The sequence below is a fragment of the Hylaeus anthracinus genome, unplaced genomic scaffold (assembly GCF_026225885.1).
Source record: "Hylaeus anthracinus isolate JK02 unplaced genomic scaffold, UHH_iyHylAnth1.0_haploid 11997, whole genome shotgun sequence".
NCBI classification, from domain to species: domain Eukaryota; kingdom Metazoa; phylum Arthropoda; class Insecta; order Hymenoptera; family Colletidae; genus Hylaeus; species Hylaeus anthracinus.
Genome location: NW_026534344.1, coordinates 1909750 through 1936392, shown reverse-complemented (window position 1 = coordinate 1936392; position 26643 = coordinate 1909750). Strand labels below are relative to the sequence as shown.

At 35.8% G+C, this 26643-nt stretch overlaps 5 protein-coding genes across 21 annotated transcripts in view; 2 read left to right on the top strand and 3 right to left on the bottom strand.

The window, feature by feature from the left end:
- Window positions 1–3343, bottom strand: part of LOC128889702 (protein lap4) — a 33137-nt gene extending 29794 nt beyond the window's left edge. For 3 of the 8 annotated variants that reach the window (XM_054147570.1, XM_054147573.1, XM_054147576.1), the window contains exons 1-2: window positions 2908–3338; window positions 2526–2643 (exon numbers count right to left, since the gene is read on the bottom strand). In XM_054147570.1, coding sequence (XP_054003545.1) covers window positions 2526–2643; window positions 2908–3069 — 280 coding nt within the window. In that variant the 5' untranslated portion in view covers window positions 3070–3338. Of the gene's footprint in view, window positions 1–2518; window positions 2644–2907 lie in introns of those variants that run through there. The other 5 variants (XM_054147577.1, XM_054147571.1, XR_008460492.1 and 2 more) reach the window with 4 other exon arrangements.
- A 1017-nt stretch (window positions 3344–4360) lies between these two features.
- On the top strand, window positions 4361–5965 carry LOC128889892 (peroxisomal membrane protein 11C). 2 transcript variants are annotated; one of them, XM_054147955.1, is made up of 5 exons: window positions 4361–4552; window positions 4708–4951; window positions 5083–5261; window positions 5332–5400; window positions 5504–5965. In XM_054147955.1, the coding sequence occupies exons 2-5, from the start codon at window positions 4721–4723 to the stop codon at window positions 5721–5723; spliced, it is 699 nt and encodes a 232-aa protein (XP_054003930.1). In that variant the 5' UTR covers window positions 4361–4552; window positions 4708–4720; the 3' UTR covers window positions 5724–5965. The 2 variants fall into 2 exon arrangements, with proteins under 2 accessions (XP_054003930.1, XP_054003929.1); XM_054147954.1 differs by having other exon boundaries at window positions 4361–4951.
- Window positions 5966–7317: 1352 nt separating this feature from the next.
- On the bottom strand, window positions 7318–14916 carry LOC128889889 (cytoplasmic polyadenylation element-binding protein 1). Of its 2 annotated transcripts, none has more exons than XM_054147944.1 (12): window positions 14774–14916; window positions 12630–13038; window positions 12208–12347; window positions 10465–10715; window positions 10242–10368; window positions 9788–10154; window positions 9492–9724; window positions 9309–9401; window positions 9066–9231; window positions 8863–8990; window positions 8713–8793; window positions 7318–8632 (listed from the first exon to the last, which is right to left on the bottom strand). In XM_054147944.1, exons 1-12 carry the CDS (start codon window positions 14792–14794, stop codon window positions 8468–8470), a joined length of 2181 nt encoding a protein of 726 aa, XP_054003919.1. In that variant the 5' UTR covers window positions 14795–14916; the 3' UTR covers window positions 7318–8467. The 2 variants fall into 2 exon arrangements, with proteins under 2 accessions (XP_054003919.1, XP_054003920.1); XM_054147945.1 differs by lacking the exon at window positions 14774–14916 and adding an exon at window positions 13464–13613.
- Window positions 14917–15142: 226 nt separating this feature from the next.
- LOC128889890 (cell division cycle protein 16 homolog) lies at window positions 15143–18736 on the bottom strand. 7 transcript variants are annotated; one of them, XM_054147948.1, is made up of 13 exons: window positions 18549–18736; window positions 18309–18461; window positions 18059–18223; window positions 17811–17970; window positions 17648–17728; window positions 17476–17575; window positions 17310–17389; window positions 17141–17230; window positions 16744–17053; window positions 16444–16606; window positions 16177–16369; window positions 15901–16094; window positions 15143–15358 (listed from the first exon to the last, which is right to left on the bottom strand). In XM_054147948.1, the coding sequence occupies exons 1-13, from the start codon at window positions 18663–18665 to the stop codon at window positions 15146–15148; spliced, it is 2019 nt and encodes a 672-aa protein (XP_054003923.1). In that variant the 5' UTR covers window positions 18666–18736; the 3' UTR covers window positions 15143–15145. The 7 variants fall into 7 exon arrangements, with proteins under 7 accessions (XP_054003923.1, XP_054003921.1, XP_054003922.1 ...); XM_054147946.1 differs by having other exon boundaries at window positions 17476–17728; window positions 18549–18730; XM_054147947.1 differs by having other exon boundaries at window positions 15901–16091; window positions 17476–17728; window positions 18549–18723.
- Window positions 18737–19113: 377 nt separating this feature from the next.
- Window positions 19114–25193, top strand: LOC128889887 (protogenin-like). Of its 2 annotated transcripts, none has more exons than XM_054147942.1 (20): window positions 19114–19559; window positions 20038–20300; window positions 20387–20519; window positions 20611–20767; window positions 20849–20917; window positions 20990–21216; window positions 21299–21444; window positions 21522–21681; window positions 21770–22054; window positions 22160–22327; window positions 22415–22606; window positions 22695–22873; window positions 22949–23096; window positions 23171–23269; window positions 23363–23516; window positions 23612–23745; window positions 23816–24181; window positions 24305–24582; window positions 24654–24761; window positions 24849–25193. In XM_054147942.1, exons 1-20 carry the CDS (start codon window positions 19493–19495, stop codon window positions 25056–25058), a joined length of 3543 nt encoding a protein of 1180 aa, XP_054003917.1. In that variant the 5' UTR covers window positions 19114–19492; the 3' UTR covers window positions 25059–25193. The 2 variants fall into 2 exon arrangements, with proteins under 2 accessions (XP_054003917.1, XP_054003916.1); XM_054147941.1 differs by having other exon boundaries at window positions 20846–20917.
- The last annotated feature ends 1450 nt before the right edge of the window (window positions 25194–26643 follow it).

Here is a 26643-nt window from a genome sequence, read left to right as displayed (position 1 = left end):
GTTTTCCGTTAATATCTCCTCAACGAGGCCTCGGACAACAATTTCGCAAAGGAAAAAGTTGTTTCAAATCACCTCCTGAACCACCATTTTCAAGGACCTCAAACATTTTTGTGACACCCTGTATACGCATATATCAAAACCGTAACAGGTTATGGGCCCAGGTGGCTTGCTAGTTAAGTGATTGTGCTGAAAAACGTTTGGAAATTGTTTAAATTAAATCTGCACGAATAGTAGTCGTTGAAGTAACTTTTTTTTTTTTTTAGGAATCTCCGACTATAAAGCATTTGATACGAAACTAGGCATAACAATGGTTGACAATGTGAAAGTATTCCAAACCCATCGATTCAATGGTGAAAATTGGTGTCGTCAAATGGAGATTTTTATGGCTGAAAATAAGCTTAACCCGTATATCCTTGGTACCGAAGTAAGAACAGATGAAAATGCCGCCACATGGGACGCGAAAGATGCAGAGGCTCAAGCATTTATAGGACTGTAAAACTGCGGCTAAGATGTGGTCACGTTTGAAAATCGTAACAATTTATTTACACGGGGATTATTTCTAACGCGTGTTTTCATCTTTCGAGAATGAAACTAATGATGTAAGAGAGACGCTCGATTCGTCCATATCAACGTAAAATATTATGCCGAAATACAGAAATACGAAGGTATCTTTCGCGTTCTGTGAGGTCGCGAAACGACGCGCAACGTTGAGAACAACGTCGTTCAGTTTTGAGAAAAAGATGTTCGGTGGAGCATATCCGAGACATTAGTTACGAGTATTTAGCGGTAAGAGGCATTCCGGAAAGAAAAGGAAGAGGAGAACGAGGGGAGAAAGAGAGAGGTAAGGATGGATCTCATGGCAAAACGAGGCATTCGCCACTACCGACTATGGTGCATTCCTCTTCTGTAGCCGTCTTGCATGTGAAGTAACACATCCAAGTTCTGTGTGTGTATGTCGCGGGTGGCGAGAGACGAGCATAAGGTAAACATAAAAACGCCCAAGTGGAACGGTAAGTAAATCCAGTGAACAGCGAGAAGGGAAAGGAAAGGCTTCCCTCTTGGGAAACAACATCGAGCCGGTGCCGGTGGTAAGAACGTTTCAACGTATCTTTCAACCTACGAGGAGGAGAGCCTTTGCATCGTCGCGTCGTTAGAAAGTGAACCGAGATACAGTTTCGTTACTCGCGTCTTTCGTATTCTCTTCGATTCGAAAATCCACCGGCAACGTTTACGAGATGAAAGAAAAATTTCACGCTTCCGGTCGACATACACGGTCTGTCTAAAAAGAAATCGAACTTTTGCTATTAAAAGAAAAAAGTACAAGTAACGTTTTTACACACAAGTTTATTTACTCAAAATAATCTCCCTGTGCGTCAATACAGCTTGTAGACTGCGTAGTTAACGTTTCGAAGGACCTTTGGAGCTCCTGTTTTGGTAGACCGTTTAGTACGGCGGTTACAGCGGTCTGAATCTCCGAAATGTTGCTATAACGTGTCCCTTTCATTTGAATTGGCATTGTTACCTTGGATCATTCACCCTACTCGCCTGATCTGTCTCCCTGCGATTACTTCCTTTTCCCAAAATTGAAAATTCCAATGAAAGGGACACATTATAGCAACATTTCGGAGATTCGGGCCGCTGTAACCGCCGTACTAAACGGGCTACCGAAACAGGAGCTGCAAAGGTCCAAAGGTCCTTCCGAAATGTTAATTTACGCGGTCTACGCGCTGTATTGACCCAGAGGGATATTATTTTGAGTAAATAAACGCGTATGTAAAAACTTTACTTGTAGTTTTTTCTTTTAATAGCAAAAGTTGTAGATATCACATTTTCTCCTTCCTCTTTTTAACGGAGGCGTAGAGAGCGATCTATGTTAACATTTTCGATAAATTTCGGAATACGAGGAAATGATTTTCAACTCGAATGGATTTAATATCTGCGAAAGAAAGACGTGCACCGTGATAACGGAACGGACATTACTCGTTAAGCTGTCAGATTATCGCGGTTAATATACCGCTAACTATGTGGACCGGTAGTAAGAGTAAAATAAGTACGATATCAACGATAACGCGCCTCCAGGAAAGTACAATCTTCTACTAACACTTGACACTAGCGTGGCTTATCCACGGCCTATCAGACACCAACGATCAAATTGAGGTTTCCGTTAATAGTCCGGCTTGTTTCGTTCTTTTCTTTAATCCGATCCCTTTTGTACGTGCATTATTACGCTCAGTTTTCTCATTGACATCGTCCGTGAGACGCAAACACGTGCTTCGTTCGAAGCCGTCGACACGCGCTGCTGGCTACTGGTGTGCTAGTCGACAGGCCCGTGCACGAAAAGAAAGGACGATAACCGGAAAACGAAGAGAAAAACATTCACGAAACGTTCTCGTCTAATGAAACATCGAAACGAAACGAAACGAAACGAAACCAAACGAATCGAATCGAATCGTATTTTTCCTGCAGCGGTCGCCGGCGATAAAACCGTCCGACAACTAAACAGAATAATAAAACTGACCACTCACCGTTCCTGGATACATCCAGCTCCACGAGATTTTCGAAATTCTGGATATCCGGTGGCAAACGGTGAATTTCATTGTCACTCAGCCCAAGCTTTCGTAACCTTTGCAGTCGGAAAAAATTCTAAAAACAAAAACGTAAATAGTTGGTACGAGTTGAAGTGTTCGTTAAAGAAACAATGACAGTCGGGATACCCCATTCGGTATGTCGTGCACGTATTTCGTCGTCACATTATAGTCGATGGAATGATACGTCATGGACATAATAGAAAGAGCAAAGGAGGGAGAGAGATACAAATGAGCGAGAGAGGGGAAGGTTGAAGCAAAAGAAAGAAAAACGAGATACAGTTGTAAAACACAATGTTGGCATGTAGCGGTATTTGCATACCTTTGGTAGATCACGGATATGATTCGCGTCCAACAGAAGCTCTTCCAAGCTTCTCGAGTATCGTAAAATATCATCGGGGACGCTCGGCAGAGAGCAGTGACGCTTGTCAACGTATTCCACCTGCCTGTTACACCCTTTAAAAATCGGAATGCAGCGGAACATGGTATCCTTTTCACTATCAATCACGTTAAAACAGCACCGAACATAATTCTCCCGTAACCTTACGGAGGCACACGTCGCTATTTGCACATATTCATAGGTAAGATTGGTTAAAAGAACACGGAGGAAAACGAGCGGCACGACACACACTTTCACGCCCTACTCGGCTTTAAACGCGCTCACGGCTTGTGCCTCCAAGTCTGACGTCATCACGTCTACGACGAACCACTGATCACGTTGCTCTAAAGCGACAAACAACAGTGAACGAATACGACGCTTTGAAAAGACGGTTCCCCCACTCCGTCTACTCAAACATGGAGTCACGATTCATACAGAAGGGAAATATCAAACCAAATACTTTCTACGGTTACAGTTGATGCTCGTGAAAAGATCTATTCGATATTCTTTTTCTTTGCGATTAACTTCTATCAAAGATCTACTAAATATTTCTTTGAAACCCACGTCTATACTAAATACAGGGTGTCCCAAAAATGTTGTAACACCTTGAAAGAGGTGGTTCGGGAGGTGATTTGAAACAACTTTTTCCTTAGCAAAAATGTTGTCCGGGGCTTCGTTGAGGAGATATTAACGGAAAACACTGACCAATCAGAGCGCGAGTATGCCGGTTGAGCGTAGGCTACGCGATAGGCGGCCACGCTCATACGCTACCGCGAGCGCTCCATCGGCATACTCGCGCACTGATTGATCAGTGTTTTCCATTAATGTCTCCTCAACGAAGCCTCGGACAACATTTTCGCTAAGGAAAAAGTTGTTTCCAATCACCTCCCGAACCACCCCTTTCAAGGTGTTACAACATTTTTGGGACACCTTGTATACGAGTAACTTGAAATGTAAAACCATCGTAATCCAATTGTGTTCAAGCCAATCAGCGTTTACATCGAACCGCGTTCTACCAATCAAATATCGAAACGCGCTTATACTTTTATGTAATATAAGCAAATGTTTTTCTTTTTTTTTAAGCGATTCACATTACCGTAATACTTTCCTACTAAACTGATATGCGTATGTACGTATATAAATAGAGCATTAATTTTAACGTTCTGAAAGAAAGTCGATACCTGCGGCACCAATCAGGACTAAAAGGATCTAATCAGGACCAATCAGGACTCTTGCCACAAAGAAAAAGATGCCTTGATTGGGTAGAAGAGCTGGCAACTTTCCCTTTACGTGGCACTGGCACGTATCAATGTCACCATTGTCACCTGATGTCACCAGGTGTTACCGAACCTACGATTCCTACAAATGCGTTCTGTTTTCGCTGAACGAAGTATATACATATAAATTTCCGATATAAATGTATATGTATATATTTTAATTTGTTATTAACTCAAATATAATTGATACCGATCAATTCAAATGAAAAACAACATATGTAATAATGTTTCTACCTTTTTCATGTTATCTCCATTCGTAAATAACACTGTTACGTCACTTATCATTAACACATTGTAAATAAATATAATATGTAAGTCCTTTTTTTTTATCGACTTTATTTGCTTAAACTATCACACGATAACCGTTCGAGAAAATTTATCTGATATTACATTGTAATAAGATCGCGGTATATTTAAATAAGATATTTATCCACAAATTCTACGTATTTAACGTATTGTGTTCAAGTATTTAAACAAATATGAATATTGCTTTGATATCGGAATACTTGGAAACGTACCAAGGAAGAGACAAGTTTTTAAGAACTTTATCTTACACGGCAAAATTAGCTACATTAGGCGCATCGTCGAAGGAAACTGAAGAAAAATTTAAAATATTTAGTAGTCGGATGAGTGAATGCAGAACGGTTTTAAGATTATTGGATGATATACCAATAATTCATCATGCTATAACTTATGGATGGGGGATGAAGGTATATGAAACTTAAAACGAATAAATAATCTTTATGATAAAGGAAATATGTTTCCATTCTATCCTTTATCAAATGTATACGTCTATTACTATTTTTCTAGAGGCAACTAAATTTCATATGTAATGTAATAGGAGACAGATTGGTTGATCAAATGGGCAGAATTGGTACACATTGCAGTGGACATTATATTTAGTTCGATAGAGCATATTTCTTGGGCTGGTGAACATAAATTAATAAAGATTAATACCGAAAAATGGGATAACACTTCGACATGGTTTTGGATAATTTCCTTACACTTGTCGTTAATGAAGTACGTTGAAAGCAACAAATCAAATGCTTTATGTTTATTTGAAATTTATCTATGAACATTTTTATTATAGGTCACTGAGAAAATTAAAAATGTTCAATAATTATAAAACTCATCTTGGAGAAGCTAATTGTGATACACAGTAAGTATATAAAAATAATGCAAACATACTAAATTGCCTACAGTATATAAATACAAAACAGCTACAAAGCAGTTTGTGATATAAATGATTTTTGTTTCAACAGAATAGCCCTGACAACAGTTAGTAGACAAGGTTGGAATGAATTATTGACTTCTGTACGATTAATATTAGATATTAGTTTTGCAGTTAGTTATTTACCATCCGGTGTACTTTGGGGAGGCCAATTAAAAACTTGGCAAGTTGGAGCACTCGGCACTTTGTCTTCTTTGATTGGTTTATATCAAGCGTTTAGCAAACGGATGGAACAGAAGAAATATTTATAATGATATACAAATTTTGTACAAAGATACTATACTCTATTTAGAGAATAGCTATTAGTATTGTAAATATAGATATTTACATTTTATATTAAACATGTTGCATTAAGATTGTAAAATAAATTATAAAAATTGAAAAAAGAAATACTTTACAAATCAGTTTCCTCGTTCAATGTAAGATACACGTTTGTACATTACACAATGATACAAGTTTGTTAACATAATAAAGAACAATTTATTACTTTTAATATACCAGTTTTGTGTTACAAGTTATACTTTAACAGGGATATATGTAATAGCAGAAAAGCTAAAGCAATATAAATTATTAATATCCAGGTAAAGCTTACTTGATTTCTCGCTAATGAATGTACTTATGTAGATACATACGTGTCTACTAAAGTTCGAATTATTTTTACATACATATACTTTTTGAGTGTTATTTATAAATTATAGACTTAGGTTTTATCATCAATAAAAGTTAAAGAATAGGAGGCACTTTTCGTATGAACATAAAAAAAATACTTTGCTACCTATGACGCGATGTAATCATTGCCTCACAATTGGTTAAATCTCTTAAAAGTTTTAAGAAAGCTTGACATTATGCGTACCAGTAGCAGTCTTGTTTCTTTAATAATAGATCACCCTGTATCGCATGGTTATCAATGATTTAAAAATAATTTGTGTTTTCCACATTGGAATAAAATCTATGGAGATTACATTAAAAGGCACGACTTATTAAAAGTTTGTAAACAAGATATTTCCGATAAAAGAGCATCTTTAAAATTTCCGTCGGCTCATAATCTTTTTCACCGTTGATTCATTAATTTTTAGTTTAGAAATATGTCAATCTTCTATTTAGAATCGTTTACAGGCATAGCAAACCGATTTGTTTCGTTGACTAAAAACTTTGTGGATACATTTGAAGCTTTCGTAGAAGATATATATATGTATATTTATGTGTGTGTGTGTATGTGTGTTTCGTATGTCATATTAAAGCACTTTATATAAGTATTTCCTTATACATATAATAACCGTGTTATTTGTTCATTGCATTTGATGTTACAATGCGATATATTACTTTTTGTATTTGTTTTGTTTTCTTGAATCAAGCTAAAATTGTGACTTAAAAATATGATGAACCTTGCTTTTACTTTTTATACTTTGATAAGTCAGACCAATAGTTGTAGCGTAATCTGCAGTTGATTGTATGTATTTTCAATTATAAATCTTAATTACTTAGAATGACATTTTTTTTTTTTTCGAGAAAAAGTATAGCATCGTTCATAGTTCACCTGAGACACTATATGTATAATTGAATAAAATTTAAAGTCAAACGAAAAGATTAAACACGTGCAATACGATTATAATTAATTAAGGTAACTTGTGCTACCGATTAGTCTTTACTTTATAGTTTGCGTTAGTATCGTGTAATTATCAAATTTTCACGTTGTAATAACATTTAATACTTAATACTTTGCGTAAGCACAGATTTCTAAGGCCTGGAGTTTGGAAAGGGCGGGTTTGTTACAAAAAGAAGGTAATTTTTTCGAATAATATGAAACAAAATCGTAAAATAGTAAAGGAGGAACGACAATGTAAGTCTATCTGCAAAAATATGATTTTTAATTCACTCAACAAAATGATATCAAAACATCCGAAACTCGATTAGAAGTAATATTACGAAATCTTGTTCAAAGAAAATACATAACATAATATCGTAACAAAAAATAAAAACAGAATCAATTTACTACAATCCGCACCAGAATCGTAGACCGTGTACTTCTCCGTTTCGTCAACAGTTAAACAGTCCCTGTAAACGAAAACTCGCAAAAGGCTTACCGTTTTGACCAAGAATATAGGTTATGGTTACAGTGGCCATTTTTGGCATTATTCTTACACTGTACAATCTAACGTAAAACTACAACGATAGGAAATATCACCGACAAGCGTCGAAATGGAAGAACGGCCTAATGGCTGGCTAGTACCTCGTAGAAAGTCATCGTTCCTGTTACACGAAATTAAATAATCTTCTTCGCGCAAAATAATAATAATAGAATTATTAAACCTCCCTGCCGTTAGAAGACTATAGTAATCTAATTTTGTAGAATAATTTACGGTTAAGCGTAATATTTCGCCGATGGATTATTATAGCGGCTCATTATGTTTGATGAATATGTGAACACGATAAACTTAGCCAGTTTCTCTCTTTATAGCAGTCGAGTGGCTTCCCATTTTATCGCATAAAAATTATTGTCACTATAAAAGCCACAATTGAGCTCATTCGAATTGAATGTAAATGCGAACTCGCGTAACCCACGACTGCTGTATTAATGTGCCGTGTTACCTAATCACACAACTCGTAATTATATTTATCGCAATAAAACGATCAACAAGAGAACCAGTCCCTAAGTAAATACACTAAATAAAAGTAATTTGTTGAACGCGGTGGTGACCGGGTTCGAAATAGGAACTCTTCATGGAACACGATTTTCTTATCTTTCAATTAGTCTCTCTGTACCGCGGACGTACGTAGGAATAACGATAATAAACAAATCGTTGCATTTGCCGATCAGCTGGTATATCCGGTATTTATACATATCGTCAACCCAGCTGCTTGCAGCCCTGCGATAAAAACTAAGTTTGCACTCTGTCAGTAAGTCAGTTGGTGCAACGTCTGTGCAAAAACAAATAGTAAAAAAAAAAAAAAAATGAACTTGATCGTGAAAGAGAAGCTCGATAGGTAGTTGTACTTAAATCGTGGGGTTGAACATTCCACGAGATCCGGGATTTACTGGTGGCGATAATCCGACGACGTGATTCGTTTTAGAATTGCGCATCAATGGTTTGTGATACCACATAGATTCCATAGAGTGCTGCCATAGCCAACAGCTGCGACAGAAGTACCGAAAGCACATCTGTGAACAAAGCAACAAAAAAATTCTTCGAGATATAACGCAATTAAAAGAACGAGTCGAGGAAGAAATGCTATTCGTACCACTTCACGACAAAAATACGGTCCTTGTTGCACGGAACATCCGGAACACATAGAATCTTCTAGATACGGGTCTACTTGTACCTGTTGGGAAATAATTAACGACATTATCATTTTTCTTCCTATAAAAATATAGAATGTAGTACTGCGTACCTTTTTCGTAAACTTGGCAGTTTTTATTTCTATAAAAGCAGCTGAAACTGCTTTCATATATGATTGTTTTGTACTGAATGTTACACGACCGGATCCTATCGGGTACTTGTGTTTGTCGGTATCTATGCCTGAAACCAAATTCCATCTTCAACGGTATTCGCCTAGGGATTAACTTTTGTTTGACGTACGTATATGATTTTTACCTGCATAAATAACTCCACGGAATAAATCATCCATTATGTTTGCTAAACCGCTAGCAGTCAGCATGCCATGAAGCGCGCCGACAAATACTGTTTTGTGGGGATCAAGCTTCTGAGACGAAGACTTTACATAATTACTATCTTCGAGGATCCAAGGTATTACTTGTACCTGCGTTACAATTATTATAGACAAGCTAAATTCCAACTGTCACGATAAATAGAATTAATCCGAAACATGGCTCATACCTGTTTTGACTTCATACGTTTAGATGATATCTTATAGTACCAGCTACCGCCATTAGTAAAGTCGTGTGTACAATACGCCAATAAAGTTCTCACCTTAGAAATAAACACGTTTTTTTTTTTTAAATCAAACAATGTTTTAAATAACAAAAGAAACGAGAAAAAAAAATCAATTTTTGCAAATACCTGTCTTTCGGACTCAAATATGATATATACGTATCCTTTTGGTTGCGTAGCAAATTGATCTTTTCCCGGCCATTCTACTCGTATCTGGCCGAATTGCTTGAAAGTTGCGACTAAAAGGGATTCGGTAATATCCCAAGGTACACCACCGAGGAATACCTTGGACGAATATCCTGATGGTTTTTGAGTGCGTTGCGGCAGTATACCGCTCCAAGTACAAGTTGGATCGCAAAGCGCTAAAACAATTATTCTTTAATTATTAACGTACGTTTCATCGATTAAGCATAACCGTTACGTACCAGCAGCACTTCGATGAAATCGCGCCACACGCTCAAGAGAGATTTGCGGATCCAAAATGTTCGTCGTTGGTGAATTCAATGTCACGTGATTCGCAGTGGAACAACAATTTTTCTCGCGCGATAAAACAGAATTCAGAAAACTACCATTTTGATTCGAGCCATAGTGGTGACTGCGATTATGCCTGTGCGTGTGATGATGATGTGACGTCGATGAATTTTGGTACGGCGAAGCTAAATACTTTTTCACCACCATTCGTTGAATCGCAGCTGCCCTATTATTAGTGCATAAATCCACCTCCGGCGACATCAGCGAACCCAGCTGTTGAGGGTAACATCCGTACGACGAGGAGTTCAACGATAAACAATTCTAAAAGATACGAGTATTCATTTATTACGCGTTTTAACGTTTCCTAAATTGGGAAAGGGTTATACGAAACGGTATACAAATGTGTACCATTATATCGGACAGCGAACCATCCATGCTACTAATGCCGCTCGTCTCCGAATCTGCCGGTGAATTTGATCTCGAACCGTTACATCCCACCGTGTGAGAATATTCAAACGTGGGACTACTGCAATCGCTATATTTAAACAGAAGAAATACCATTTGAACGCTCATTTGTATCATAAAAAAGAAAGAAAAAAAATGATGACAAATTACAATGGATCCATCGTACCTGTAAGGCGGTGACCCACGGATAGGTCTCCCATAATAGGGCGAATGAATAGGTGACGTCGGAGAACCCGCGTACGGGATAGATCCTCGACTCGTTGGCGAGGATGCTGTCTGATAATTACTGCTCGTAGACGAGTACGAGTACGGACTAGAGTACAAACTACTGGGGCTGCCGGGCGTGGTAACAGAGCTCGGCGAGCTCGGAATGTCCAACATCGACGTATTCGAGCGCATCCCGTTTCTATCATCGTACTGTACAACACACAAAGTATGAAATAAGTGATTCTTTTTTCGCAGTTTCTAACGTTTATACTATTCTAGACTTATACTAGTCGAGGCTTCCGGGTGTAAAGCCGTATGACACGATACTTGACGAGTTACACCTAGAACCCTTAATCGGTATTATCAAATAATTTTCGTCGACAGACAACGCAAGTAACATATAATGCGGTAAGTTCCATTTACTCAACGATAAGAAAGAAAAAGACTCCTCTTTGCGTTTCTTTCTCTAAACTCGCAACACTGTCGTTGGCACGTGTCCAAGATTACGTTAGAAAATAAAGGGTAGGAACAAACACGGCGCACGATTACAAGTTCACGGGAAAGCTGAAGCCAAGAAGAGACTAGAAAGGAAGAAAGAGGACCGTGATGGAGCCGTTTGGCTCAGGCTTGTAAATTCTTGGCTATCCGGGAATCGGGGTCGCGCTAACGCGCGGCTATGCGTAATTTACTTCGCTGAACGCATTATATGCATATACGTCGGGTCCAACGCGCGCAATTCGATGGTCCTTGGCGGTCCTTTATGTACAGAAATGGATCCAGCGAATGGCGAGGGTAATAAAGTTAAAGGCGTCGAGAACAGCCTGATAAAATGTCCATTAAAGCGTCTGGTCGATAAGGCACGAGACGCGGGCTGCGAGGCACGATTTTCGTACGGCTTTCCCTTATTGTTTGTTCTACTTTTACTACAAAATCAACACGGGATTTTAAAACGGATCTCCTTTTGGAGAGAGGAAAAAACAAATAAAAAAAATTCGGCCTGGCGTTTCGTAGAACGTAGAACACGAGTCGCGTTTAGGAACAAGGAATAAGTAAGATGCAATCTGTATCAACATACGTACATGCACGCGCGCACGTATAATCTTACATCCGTCCTTTCGATTTTCCACGGTCAGTTTAGCTTTAGCCCCTGCCGGTTACAACATAAACATCTCGCGTTATCAATATTTGTGCTATCGCAAATTGACGTTGGAAACGTAACGAATACATCGAAAATCGATACATCAGGTAGCTGGAAGGTCTATTGTGAAAAGAAATTAGCCACGATGGATAGAAAAGAAAGTTCGAGGAGTAGTTGGACCCCCTCCAATAAGGATAATCATTGTTCCGGTTATTGCATTGGCAGCAAGCAGACGTTTCATAATACTGCCTACTTCGACGTTTTTGGGATTTTTACCGCCGTACTACTACTGTATAACTGTAAATTAATTAAAAACCAGCTTCACGATCTTCACGTTCGTTGCGAGACCGTCGAAAGGATCCTGTACTTTATCATATATAAATAGAATAAATAGAAAAATATAAATATAGAATGTACAGAATATAAATATATATATATATATATATATATATATATATATATATATATATATATATTTATATTCTATACATTCTATATTCTATATATATTCTACTTATATTTTTCTATATGTACATATAAATAGAATAAAAGAAAAGACGTTACCTGATAATGCTGAAAGGATCCCTGATTGCTCTTCTGATACTGATAATTACGATAACCAGTAGATCCAGCAGTTGATTGACTAGCCATTAACGAGCCTCGTGGTAAGCCCAATCCGAATAAATCAGAGATGGACATGTCTCCTGGGGTCAAGGAGAAAAAAAAAATAGTTGCTATTTAAAAAATCACAAAAATACGACCACAGCCGCGACAACTATCAACTATCAAACTATCAACTGACAAACGACAAACGGACGCGCTCGTTGATTTTAAAATAACGAAGGAGACGATTGGAACAAATTAGAAATCATTCGTCGGGTGTCGTTTGAAAACTAACGTTAAATTAACGACGGGGGCTTCGAACTAAATACAACGGAAATGAACGTTTCTACTATTCGTAAAATGATGAAAAAAGAATATTTTACCATCGCTATTGTTCCTTTTATTCGGTTGTGTGCAGGATGCGTCGTGCGAGTATCCTTGGAAGCTCGGCGGTGACGGCAAGTCTAGTAACAAGTTGCTGATCGATTGCAACTGATGCAGTTCCTCCCGTTCACGATCACAATCGCGTTGCTGCTGCAGTTTGTCACGATTTACTTGTTCCCTGTCACGTTGCTGATACTGCAACTGGTCCCTCTCCCGTTGCTGCAGCTGTTGAGTGGACACGTGGTCCCGCTGCAATTGCTCGCGTTGCATCAGTTGCAGCTGTTCGCGTTGCTGCAACTGTAATTGATCCTGGTCGCGCTGAGCTTGCAGCTGCAAGCTGTGCGACACTTCATTTCGGTCAGGCAAGTCCGTTACTTTCACTCCGTCAATATCGTACGTTAAATCTAGCTGCAAATCAAACAATCAGACAATAGTATTTTTTTTTTTTTAATATTCGATTAGTTGCGCGAGTGTGCGAAACGAAACTAAAGACGTATACATGTCATAGAAATTCGATTAGATCCGAAAGCGTCAATCACGATTCTACATTGTTATCGGATAATATTCCGTTACATTTATTTCCCAACGTTTTCCAAATTTGTAAATTATCAAAGATCGTATGACGATTATTCGAACGGGCCGCACCGTTTATCACGTCACATTAAACGTATTTATCGCGTAATTTCCGACCGGTGGACAAAAAAGAGAATTAAAATAGTATTTATTTGATCGCGATGCTATTCCGTACTAAATAACGCTAAAACGCGATATATCGATTCGTTAATTGATCGGTAAATAACGAAAATTGTGAAAATTTAATGCGCGTCACCTACCATCGGATTTCTCGAACTCATCACTGCGAGCGATACCAGCGAACTATGCCGCGAGCTTTCGGTACAGAATAACGAAAACAGGCGCTGAAGGACGCCACTCCCAGTTCGCGTTCATGGAATTCGGAAAAAAAATTTTGCAGGGCCAGGGTAAATGTTAAGGCATTCTAGAGACTTAACAGGAATTCCAAACTTCGTGGTATCCGACGTTGTCAAGTTCAAATGCGTACGGGAACTAAGGACGTGTAATGTACGCAACTAGACGACATACGCGTAAGTATATGTATGTATACATTCTAAAAGTCTCTATCACGATATTACGGATCGGATCATACGGCATACACCGTTCGTTTTCGAGGGCAAATCTAACCCTTCGATTCATCGAATGGTGCCAGGCTCGCACCGATATCGATTCTTTTTACGAAAGTCGTCGGTCGTATGACTGAAGAATAATACATAGTATACATAGATTTAGATTATATGTACATGTTGGTAGAAATAGGTGAAACTCGTCTCGATTTCGAGAAATTTCAACTTACAGAGCATGTCGCGTTCCAGAGACAGAAGATGCTAAGTAATATCGACAACGGTTAATTTAATATTTTAAGACGTTACCATATGAGCCGGGCTAGAAATATACTTTGTGGTAATTGAGCGTAAAAAATTAAAAATTTCACGATTTCGATTGACTAATGCAACCGATTACGATACGTCGTACATTGTCGCTTCGATACTCTGCTATCCGTTCTATACCGGTACAATGTTTTAAACGTGTATTCATCGAGTCGTCGAAAAGACGAGTTCAATTTCTTATTTGGCTTGTTTAGTTTTGTTCAAACTTCGAAATGACTAGTAAAGAAAGGGTTAAGGGCAATTTCAGAGGGCGCACCGTATATACGAATAAAGTTTGGATGATCGGATTTAACGGTGTACGAAACGCAACGTGTTTTGCACGTGGACGGACGCGTTGTAGCTGTAGCTGAAACGTACGATTCGATTCCGCGTGTTTGTTTACAAGTGAGGACGCAGGACATTCCTTCGTATTCGGTTTCACGTTCTAGATTCTACGGTACAATTATCGCTCTGTACAGACGTACATAATTTACACGACAAATTTCCTTTTCGAAGCAATCCACGACCCCAACGAAATTCTAAAGTAGGTTACCAATCGACCGCGTGACAAGTTAAAAAACTGAGGACCACGAAAAATGACATGCAGTCAAGACGTTCGTACAGGGAATGTAAAGAGATGAATATTATTATAATAAAGGGGGGGAAAACGTATAGGTTTTGTAAACGAATAAACAACTTACCGATTTTATTAACGTGGGCATGTCGATCTTCGATTGAATCTCACTAATTTCTTCAACTGTTCGGATCGACGTTCTCCAATTTCAATGAATTCAGCGTAATAACTTTTGTGACGCGTTAAACAAATTACGAGATCGATGTCGCGTGAATGTTGCGTTTCAACAGGATTTCTCGTGTCAACGAACGCCGAATGTTATATACGCGAATTTAATAAATTAGAGAATCAACAATTATCGTGTTACATTAAAAGTTTAGAATGTTCGATCCCACCGGATTATTAATTATTCGCCGGGGGATGATATTCGTATCGGTTCAACTTTCAGAATCGCCCATTTATATGTATAATTAATTCGTTGGTTCAATGAAAATAAAATTTATTCTGTTTGTTCAATGTTAATGTCGATGCAGCAACGATGGAGACCGATGGAGACGGAACGCCCATTCTTCAGTTCTTCTCCACGTTGCTTCATTCCACTCTGTGAACTGAATTGAAGATCTGTCTCTCCCTCTCCCTCCCTCACCAGAAGTTCCATCTTCGGTAAACGACGGCGTGGTTCGCGAATGCGCCCTTGTGAAATTTCATGTATCTGTGACAAAATACGAAATTCTATGTTATTTTACATATATATTATTACTCGTAGGCAATTTTTAATACTTTATGACTTTTAGGTTCTGTATGGTAAAATGAAAACTATTTATTTTATTACGAGTACGATTTAACACTATATCTGCAGCATTAATAAAAAAACATAATTTCATTATTTTCAGTAGTTTTCATAAATTTTCTACAGATATCTACATAATTAAACGAGATTTTCTCTAGTGGTTGATTGTCCAACTATGCACCTGAAATTTTTCTTAATATATATAAAAGTATATTATAAAAAGTATCGTATCTGTTATATTTGGGATTTACATTGAATAATAAAGGGATGCTATTCGGAGGAAGAATAAATTGTTTTTGTCAAGCAAAATTAACAATATTACATAGACAAATCTATTTATTGTATACAAAAATTTTAGCATTTTATTTATACTCTATATGCGCTGTCGACGAATCTAACATTTCAACTTCGGAACTAATATCGCTAGAATAATTTACTACTACATCTCGTGAATTGCTTTCCACCTTATCGGGAGTATTATCTTCAGCTTTACTCGAATCTTCTCCCCATCCAGAAAATAAATTCACCCTTAGTTTATCGATATCCTGATTCCCTGGCTCGGTTATATTACTTGTATTCTCCAAAGATTCTGTACCTTCTGTTTCTTGAAGTCTAGCTTCGGGAAATTTATATTTTGGAATATCGATGCGTGCATCTGCTAACGATAAGTATTATTTATTAATGAGCTCAATGATATGCAATCATTTCAAGAGATATTTTTAAAAATTTATTTCTCATACCAGGATACGGTGGTGACTCTTCTATAAGTTGTTCCATAACATAAGTCAACATAGTTGTTGTAAAAGTGTCGTCTCTTCTCAGACCAAGCGCTCTATGAAAAGCATCGACGGCTTCTTGAGTATTGCCCATTAGTGCATGAATAAAACCTACCGCTGCATACGTTGATGGATTTAAAGAATTTAATACCAATGCCTGCAATTATTAGAGAGTAGCAATTTCATTTTATATGTTATACAAATTATTAGTTCAATTTTGAATTTGTTAACCTGGTGATGATATTCTAATGCCTCTTCGTATTTCTTCATTTTTCTACAAGTGTGACCTAAGTTATTCAATAATGCTTCCCATTTACTAGGTAGTATAACGTCTTTTAGACCACCTTGAATTCGTTTCATGGCTTCTTTAAACTGCTGTTCGGCAGTTTTGTAACTATAGTTTGTGAAATTATAATTTTCGATAAATTAATGAGATTTTACACGAAATCACAAAAGGATGGAAGTACACTATCGCGTTGCATAAAGAAAACATTCCAGAAATAAAATCAAAATAAATATGGAACTGCTTACTCTAAATTATAAAAAGATATAACTCCCATCTCGTGTATAACAAACGGATCATTCGGGGCTATCCCTTGAGCCTGTTGGAAAAACTTGTCAGCCAATTTAAGATTATTCGTTAAGCCACATTCGAGTCCAATGTATAAAAGTGGCAGATGACAACCTTTCATTAATTGAGAAGCTTTAAAATAAGCGGCCATTGCTTGATCGTGTTCATTTTCTACGGCGAAAGAATGTCCATAGGCTAACCATGCAGGACCGAATAGTCTATCCAGTGCCGTAGCTTTCGCCAAGTATCTTCTCGCCGGATCACTTTTACCTATAATTAAATGTTTTTCTAAAATAAAAATCTAAAAGGTTTCGTTCGACTATCGAGGAAATCATTTAATCAAAACCTATAACGTACCTATACTGTAATAATAACATCCAACTGCAAACCATGCTAAGGCCATGTCTGGATATAAGTCAACCAACTTATGCGCCAAATAAAATAACGCTAAAAATATTGTTACATTTTATAGAAAACTGTATAGATTATAAATTATTTACTTTCTAATAAAATATAACATATTTACCATTAGTCTTTTTTAATTCTACTAAGCATGCAATATGCACAGGTAAACACGAATTGTGGTATGGATCTTTTTTTAATATCCTAAAATACAGTGACAAAAATCATAAATTTTAATGACACAACTAAATAAAATTGTATTTATGGTAGTTATTATTATGAAAAATTACCTTTCGGTAAGCGAGAAACATTTATGGTAGTCACAGTTGTAATACAATCTTTCCGCTTTCGAAACTTCCATATCCAAGTTACCTAATAATCTATCTGTAACTAAAACTCCCATTACGCTACAGGTTGCAAGCGTTTGTTTCTTATTCGGTTCCTGATATTTCTTGAGCTTACTTTCGTACAATAATCGTAAAAGCTCTGTCTCGGCTTCTGTACATTGTTCATTAAATGGAAGGGATTCCACAAGTTCTTTTTCTGATAAAATTATGTATAATGTCACAAGGGTACTCATTTTTAATTTTTATTATTTTTACGTTACATGGATGAATCTTCTTACCTTCTGAAGCTGAAAGCATTTGATTTTGAACTAATGCTTCGAATGCTTGATACGAATAAACATCGCAATGTAGAGCCTGTTTATAACAATCGGTTGCCACAGCTCTGTTATCCATAGCTTCGTACACTCGTCCTTTCACATACAATATTGAACTTTGTATCTACCATGAATTTACATTAATTAGTAAAATCATATTAAATTATTAATAATAATATTTAAAAAGTACGAATTTATTTATACTTAATCACATTTTTTGGAGCATCTTCCAGCATGTCTACACGATCGGCAAAACTGATACCAGATTGCGTTATATTTGTACATATTTCTGAATCATTTATTACTTGAAGCGCTTCATTATATTCTTTTGCTTCTAGAAGACTTCTTACTGTTAAATAGTGACACATGACATCTGTCTACAAAATAGCATCGATATAGTTTACAAAAGTATACATAAGGTGAACTTGCTAATCTACCAAAATTCATTAAATAAAATTTTACCTTTTCAAGTCCGTGACTTCTAATAAGATGAGCAGCTCTGTGATATTGTTTCATTAGGTACATACAATGTGCTAAAGTGCATATATCCTTAGGATCTTCGTTACTCAATGAAACAACCTTGTCCGCCCAAAATAATGCAGCACTGTGCAAATGCTGTAAATAAACAAATAGTCAGTTTTCTCAAGTAACTTCAAATTATTTCGAACCTGTAACGAAGCTCGAAAAATAGGTGAAACTTACTAGATCAACGTATGATTTAATTAATTTCCTACAATTATCCAAGTTAATACTTTTATTCTCTAACAAATTATGCATTTTTTCACATTCTGCGTTAGCATTAATACTTTGACGCGCCATGTTTAGTTTAAATTTTAAAGGTTAGGTTAGAACCTTTGACTACGATAAGTATTTATGAGTATGGACCTTTGACTATATAGTTATATGTAAATATTGTATGTTGTCAAAAGTTTACATCGTTAGATGAAACGATCTAAGTGATTGTAAGCGATGTTTAGAATACGTTTGTAACATCCAAGTATTCAAATGCATCGAAATCTACATTTTATTCGTAGTAAGAAAATTAATTCTAATCGACAATTGTCGACAGTATTTCAATGGGAAGTAATGGGATTGGGAAGTTTGCAACAGTTTGCAATTGATCATAAAGCGTAGTAACATTAATTTCGTGATTCTGTCAAGTTTGATAACTACGCGTAATATGAAAATTTCCGGTTAACTATTTACATGGAAATTTATATTTCTCTGGTTCGAAAAGTTTCCGTTGGTGACACTACGTGTCGTGGATCGAGAATTTTGAATCTTCTTCTTTACTGTAAGAATCACGAACGGGGGTAGCCGTAGCAGTGGTGGAAGATGGCAAGAAACGAACGAATCGCGTGCTAATGCAAACGAAGCTAATCGAGTATTATTCGCGACGACCGTGCAGTCTCGGCATAGTCAACGTCCTCGAGGTTTCGGTGACGATATACTGTTTTGTTTGACGATGATGTGAGAAAGCAAAGCAAAGTTCGAAGGGGGGTAAGAGTTCGGCGAACGGAACGGCCGAAAACTCTTTCAGGCGATGTCAAACATGCGGCGACGAATTTCGCAGAAAAGTTTACCAAACCGACGGCGTGTTTTGGCCAAGATTTGTCAGTGAAACCAGTGCCAATGAGTGTGAATATATGGCGGCGCGAGTACTTTTACTAAGCATCTTGTTTACAGAAGTGCTAAAACCCGCTTGTGCCGCAGGTGCGTCTCCCTCCTTTCCTATCTAATCTGTTTATATTCGCTAACCGATACACGCTGGAACTGGACCACGCGTTAACGTTCTTTACTCTTCCCTACTTTTATTGCTGGTTATCACTTCAATTTCCTTTTTTCCTTTCCTAAGTCGTACATTATTAAGCAAACATAAGTATTTAGATTCGATTGTTTATATTAGATTGGCACGCATAAAATGTTTTTTCTACGACAACGTATCGATACTTTAAAGCTTGATGTATGCATTTAATCAAAATATTAGCTGATCGTTTTCGATTAAACTGAAAAGGCTTATACTGTGTTTTGAAAATATTTTTTACAGTTTTCTTCGATCACTCGATAGTTTTCTTATTTCGAATTAACGAAAAACAAAATCTACAAAGTTCAAAGCCAGTACGGCCGACTTTTGAATTTTTCAATTAATATTTGTTTTTACTGATGTGACTGTTCAACTGATGCATTTCAGGTGTCAAAGAAATCGGAGCCAGTTTACACAATAAAAACATATCGAAACCGGAAAGCTTCAACAATAGTCCAACCAAAGGTTCCGGTGTAACATTGGAAATTCAACCTAGCGGTCATGTGATATTAGGGAAAAAAGGAATTACACTTAGTTGTATAACCGGATCAAATCAAAATATCTCTTGGTTACACAATGGAGTACCAGCACCACCATGTGGTATCACGCGTTGTACTCTTTTACGAAATGGCTCTCTTAACTTACACAAGGTAAGGTTGTCATTTGAACTATCATTTAATTAATGCTCAGAAATATATATTAAGTATCATTTATTGTTCTGTTTTATTTATCACAGATGGTGCAGAAGTTTAAAGAAAAAAACAATATTACAGTTAATTTTAGGAATTACAATAAAGACGAGTATCGTTGTGTAACACATACTAATTTAGGACTTCTACGATCGTCTCCTACCTTTATACAAATAGCAGGTAAGTATCTTATTAGTTGTTTTATCATTTTACCAAACCGTTCAATTTCTCGTCTGTTATTAAAACTTAAAATTATATTTGTACATTGTAGAACTTGCCCATATATTTAAACAATCGCTTGAAAATATAACTGTACAAGAGGGCGAAGTTGCAAGATTATCTTGCTTGATAGATAGTGTTCCTTTTCCTCCTAATATCACATGGCAGCACAATGGAAAAACATTGTTGCCCAACCAGAATAATTCAAAGTAAGAAAATCTTGTAAAATAATGACTAATGTTTATCATATGTTACAATTATTGTAATTAACATTGGCTTTGTAATAGTAGGTATTTTATGGTACCACCAGGTGTTCTGTATATAAAAGCAACAGAGTTATCGGATGCTGGTTCGTATAGGTATGTACTATGTATGTACGCATCTAGCGTACAAAAGTCGACATAAAGTTAAATCTATATTTGTTTTAATAGATGCATAGTAAATAATGAATTCCTAAAGAAAACCAAAAAAAGTAAAGAGGCAAAATTAATTATTACCTCTCAACTAGAGCGTAATGGTTCGCATACTTCGCCATCGTTATTTCCACAAGTTTCATACAATCATTGGTTGCTAAATGGAACAAATCTTAATTTAGCATGTGCCGCATCTGGATATCCATCTCCACTTATGACGTGGACATTTATTCCTCGCTATACTGGTAATTTACATTTGTCGATGTTTTATTTGGATATTCGTGGAGTGAATATAAATTTAATATTTTATGGTTTGTTGATCCTTAGATAATCATAATGTTGCACAACCTCGCATTTTGCTTAATTCTAGTATTGGCATTAGTATATTGTCATTGGTAAATGTGAGTGTATCTGACGCGGGAATTTATTTATGTTCTACGAAAAATTTCGGTACAAATAATTTGGAAATTCAGGTTTGTTATCATAGCGTATTTTTCAAGTGTGATCAATTGTTACAAACTCTAATGATATCCTACAAAAATTATTTCAGAATATAACGGTGGATGTTTTAGTACCACCTTCTTTTTTGAAGACACCTATAAATCAAGTATGCCCAAATGGGAGAACTGCAAGATTTGAGTGTCAAGCACAGGGATTACCTATGCCTAAAATATATTGGTTAAAGGACTCATTAAATATTACAATTAACGGTAATATTACACGCACGAATACTTACAATAAATCTTTGTACTTATTATAATACGTAATATACAAATTTTCCGTATCGATTATTTGCAGGACGTAGGACTACGTACGTAAAGGAATATAATAAAATGGAGCTGGCAATATCGGCAACGGTTCCTTCAGATTCTGGTATTTATCAATGTGTTGCTGTGAATACAGCTGGAGAAATTTGGGCCGCAGGTCGGCTTCAAGTAAACACATCTCGTAATAGTCCTGCTACACCTACCTCTCTAAACTGTCATGCTCTATCACCAGTTAAAATTTTTATTTCCTGGGAGCCACCAAAGTCTCTACCAGTTACCAGTATTACAGCTTATACCGTCCATTATAGTCCCGTAGGTAAGGGACTTAATAGAGAATTCTACATTGATAAGAACATCGATAAAATTAGTCGATTAATGATTAGTAGATTAATTAATCTTTCCATATGTGTTTTACATATAGAAGGAGGCAAGGAAGAAGTTTCTCCACCAGAACCAGGTAATTCTACGTCTGTAGAAGTAACGAAGCTTCTCGAGCCATTTACAAATTATTCCTTCTACATACGAGTGTGGAACAATCATGGTGCTAGTGACCAATCAGCCACCATTTTGTGTTCTACAGCTCCAAGTGGTATGTTATTTGTTATTTGTTCTTTTATTATGGACAGAACAAACAACATTTAGAAAATACCGTTTTCTTTTTCTATTTTCTATTCAGTTCCTAAAGGTGTACCAAAAGTAAACGTGAATATAATTAGCAGTACAAAATTAAATGTATCATGGGAACCGCTAACTAAATCCGAGTCCCGTGGTATCGTGGTACAATATAAGTTACAGTGTCGACGACACGAACATCCATTTTCTCGTGTTCTTCATTTGCCTGCTAGCGTGGAATCCTATGTTCTATCTGGTATGCATTTACTATCTTAATTATGGTAATATTGATCAAATTTGATTTTACAGTATTACAACTTCTATACCAATCGATATTTATACAGATCTAATACCTGGAGCACAGTATGATCTACGAGTACTAGCTAGGACAAATCAAGGTTGGCCTAATATGAGCGAAACACAATTAGAATGGACCACTGTAACTATGCCATCTGCTGAATCGATTGTTATCAAAAATATTGTGGATATACAAATATTAATCGTAAATTCTTCGGTTGCGAAGGTAGTGAAAAAAAAACATTAAAAAAATTGTACGTTATTTCTTTTAATTAACATCGATCAAATTACATTACTTTAGGCGAAATGGAGTATAAATCTGAAAGAAAAAGATAAAATTGAATCAGAATTTGACTCTTGGCAAATCTATTGTGAAAATCAAAATGGACACAAATTAGTAACTATTTTTTTACCACAGAACGTTACTGAATATGTATTTACTAATCTTGGTATGTATTAAATATACTTACATGGGTACCGTGTTGTACATATATAAAAAATAATTTGTACATTTTTTGTTCAGATATAAACGTTTCTTATACAGTGGGCTTATGCATGATAAGCTCTGGCGAGGTGACAGGTTGTCTAACAAAACAAATAGAAACTATTCAACCTGATGCACGTAAGTTCGTTATAAATATAAGTAATGAGTATATATATATATATATATATATATATATACATATTATAAATAACTTTTTTACTTATAAATCAGATAACATACCAATAGCTCTGGAAGCTATTCCTGTTTCACCTAATTCTATAAACGTCACATGGTCGTTGAGTGACATGCATGAAGTGGATGGTTTTGAATTATGTTATCATGCAATTCATACAACAAATTTAGATGGTCCTAAATGTTTTATATTGTACGTATTAAGGTTAATTTTATTTTTAATTGGAATGTTCCGGTGTGGTAGAGAACATTATTGAAATCTATATATATAACTATTTTTTTTAACAGAAACGATACCAAGACCAGCGTCGATAAACTCAAACCGTTTACATTGTATCAATTTAAAGTCAGAGCTATTCGAAATAATACAAGCCAAAGCAGTTTTTACAGCGAATCTATAGAATGTTATACGAACGAAGACAGTAAGTATTATATTAAAATATTTAATTCTCGTGTATTTATACGATGGAAAATTTAATAATTTGTATTCAGTTCCTGGAAAGGTGGAGGAAGTACAATGGTTTTTGGTAAATAACACAAAAGTGCGAATTGCGTGGAAGGAACCGAGTAATATAAACGGCATAATACAAAATTACTTTGTCATTTACACCATGGATTTAATGGATTCAACTACGATGTGGAGAAACGTGACGGTACCTGGCAATAAAACTTCTACAACTTTACCTGGTTTAACTTCCGGGAAACGATACTTTGTTATGGTACAAGCTATGACAAAAGCCGGTTATGGTAAACCATCGGATCCCATAATTATCATTACCGGTGGTAGACCACCAATTATACCTAATTCGCCGGATAAACAAAAACCACCACAAAACACGAAACCTGATCAAAGTCTTGGTGAGTAATTGGTTGAATAAAATGGTTTGATTTACATTTACAAACACGCACGCAACTTAATCGTAAAAATTTGTTATATCGTATTTTAAGTTTTAATAAAATGTTATTATTATCTATGCTTAGGTGTGATTCTCGGCGTAAGCATAAGCATTGGATTTATTACAATCTGTTTATGTAGCATGTATTGTCGAAAGAAATGTGAAAATGCTCGTATCTTAAGAGAAAATGCGCAATCTACAAAAGGACGTACGTTGATACGAAATGGAAACCGATGTTGCGTAAATCAGTCTTCCTCATCGGTTAGTCAGCAAACGAATATTAGAGTAGTTCCTAATGAAATTGAACTTGCTGTTCTTTGTCCTTCATCTCCAATTACAACTAATCCACATTTGGATACGAAGGTGTGTAAATATTAATATTTATCTATCGTCTATTCGTACACGAAATATTATATAAAAATTCATTGTTTCAGGGTGGAAAATCTAACGGAATTCTTGAATCTTATGCAAAAGAACCTTTACTACCGTCATGGGAAGTAAACGGGGACCCTAAAGATATTCAAATAACACAAAATTCGCAGGTACGAATAGGTCTAGACTCTAATTCGAATAACATAAATAATTTTAAAAATATGTTGTTGTAACGAAACATGCATTTTACAATTTAGTATAAATCTAAGGACAGCGTTGTCATAAACAAAGAAAATCAAGAACAAGAATCGGAACCAGATTTGGAAGGCACACAACTCACAATGGTCAATTGTACTTTAGGCAGTAGCAGTAGCAGTTTAAATAATAATTCGGGATGTTTAGATGGTGGCACATCCCTATCAAAATCTATGTGTATATCTGTTCCAGCACTTGGACCAAATGGATGAAAGCATTAGGCAATATATTTGAGTGTTCACATTTTTCTCCTATGCTAATGTGCAACAGGTAGGGTGCAAAAGTTTTTCTGCGACTTGAGTCAGTTGACTGCAACATGTATATACATGTGTATACACGTACGCGTACATATAAATTAAAAGTAACAAGAATGGAATTCTCAATGAAGTAAAAGCAATGCAAGTTACTATACTTTACAAGTTTCACGTGGTATACGCTTGTAAACGAAATACTAATGCATACATAAGTTATGTAAATAATGGTGTCGAGAAAGTGTGTCGAATCTGAACACTTCAGTTGTTATCTTGTATATAATTTTCTGAAGCAAGTTATTTCTATCAAAAACAACACAGTATCCTCGTATTAACGACGCAGTAAGGATTCATGAAAATTCCTAGATTTCATTTAATAGAAAATGATACTGTGGTACAAATGATACTTAATATTCTTTAGATAACTTGCTCCTATATATGTATTGAGTTGATACCTGTGAAAAGGTAAAAAAATATGAAACAAAATGAATGAATCGGTGGTCTAGCAAGAAGATATTCGATGCTTCTGTACATAGGATAACTATTAACTGTGAATATGTTTATAAAGTATCATGTTTCGAATAATAGCGAAAGATAAGTAAATATGCATTCCTTTACACTGGGAAGGGCAAAATTATTAAATATCCGGGTACAGGTATGGCCTAATGATATATCGTACATATATTTCAAAAATGAAACAGCTCAAAACACTTGATTCTTGAATAACATCTATAATACAAACGAGTTAGATAGTCATAACTTCAAAATTTCTCTCGCTTATATCGCTCGTTATATCTTAAATAAAATTATACGACCTTGTATAAAAGTGACCCTTTGTTAAATGTAGTTTTCTTTTTTGTTAATATTATTTGTACTCTAAATAGTTTTCTGCAAAGCTCGCAAACAATTTTTTTGTCTCTTCTAAAAAACCTACTTGTTTGAGTTATCTCATTTTTGAAATACATGTACGATATGTATTGCTTTTCAAGAGAGCAATAGTATTGATCATTCCACATTCGTTAAGTTTTCCATTAGTTAAATCTAAATTAATAATGAAAAGTTTTATGTTATAAGAAAAAAGTACTACTCAGATCTTTTTACACATCTAAAGTATAATACATATTTGCTTTTAATTACAAATACTGCAACATAATACATACGTAACATTTAAAATGTTGGCAAACATTTACTCCATTAAAGGATAAAACGTTATAACACATTTTTGAAAAAAAGTGATTACAATGATCATATTAATTTAGAAAAGTTTGGTTTTCAATTAGATTTCTGATCATTATAGTATTCTCTATTGAGACATAAAAAAAAAAAGAAAACAGGAAAAATTAAAGTGTATACTACATTTTTTGTATCGTTATCAAATGATTGGGCATGTATTTATTCTATTTTATATATATATTTTTTTTTTCCTGTTCACAATGTCAGTTTGCACGATAATGATAAATCTTACGTTATACAAGGCATTTAAAGTTAACTACATCGTACGAAAAGGAAAACGAAACAAAACTAGAAACATATTCCAGACTGGTGC

Bases quoted from the DNA above. Each gene is read 5' to 3' on its own strand.
- LOC128889892 (XM_054147955.1), top strand. From the start codon at position 4,721: ATGAATATTGCTTTGATATCGGAATACTTGGAAACGTACCAAGGAAGA. The intron at 5,262-5,331 runs GTACGTTGAAAG...TTTTTATTATAG, and splicing joins TTACACTTGTCGTTAATGAA to GTCACTGAGAAAATTAAAAA. The intron at 5,401-5,503 runs GTAAGTATATAA...TTGTTTCAACAG, and splicing joins GAAGCTAATTGTGATACACA to AATAGCCCTGACAACAGTTA.
- LOC128889889 (XM_054147944.1), bottom strand. From the start codon at position 14,794: ATGCCCACGTTAATAAAATCG. The intron at 13,039-14,773 runs GTAAGTTGTTTA...TTTGATTTGCAG, and splicing joins TGCCCACGTTAATAAAATCG to CTAGATTTAACGTACGATAT. The intron at 8,991-9,065 runs GTAAAAATCATA...ATTTGGTTTCAG, and splicing joins CCGTGGAGTTATTTATGCAG to GCATAGATACCGACAAACAC.
- LOC128889890 (XM_054147946.1), bottom strand. From the start codon at position 18,665: ATGGCGCGTCAAAGTATTAATGCTAACGCAGAATGTGAAAAAATGCAT. The intron at 17,729-17,810 runs GTAAGAAGATTC...TAATTTTATCAG, and splicing joins AATGCTTTCAGCTTCAGAAG to AAAAAGAACTTGTGGAATCC. The intron at 16,095-16,176 runs GTATGAGAAATA...ACTTATCGTTAG, and splicing joins AGAGTCACCACCGTATCCTG to CAGATGCACGCATCGATATT.
- LOC128889887 (XM_054147941.1), top strand. From the start codon at position 19,493: ATGGCGGCGCGAGTACTTTTACTAAGCATCTTGTTTACAGAAGTGCTA. The intron at 22,328-22,414 runs GTATGTTATTTG...TTTTCTATTCAG, and splicing joins GTGTTCTACAGCTCCAAGTG to TTCCTAAAGGTGTACCAAAA. The intron at 24,583-24,653 runs GTGTGTAAATAT...TCATTGTTTCAG, and splicing joins ATCCACATTTGGATACGAAG to GGTGGAAAATCTAACGGAAT.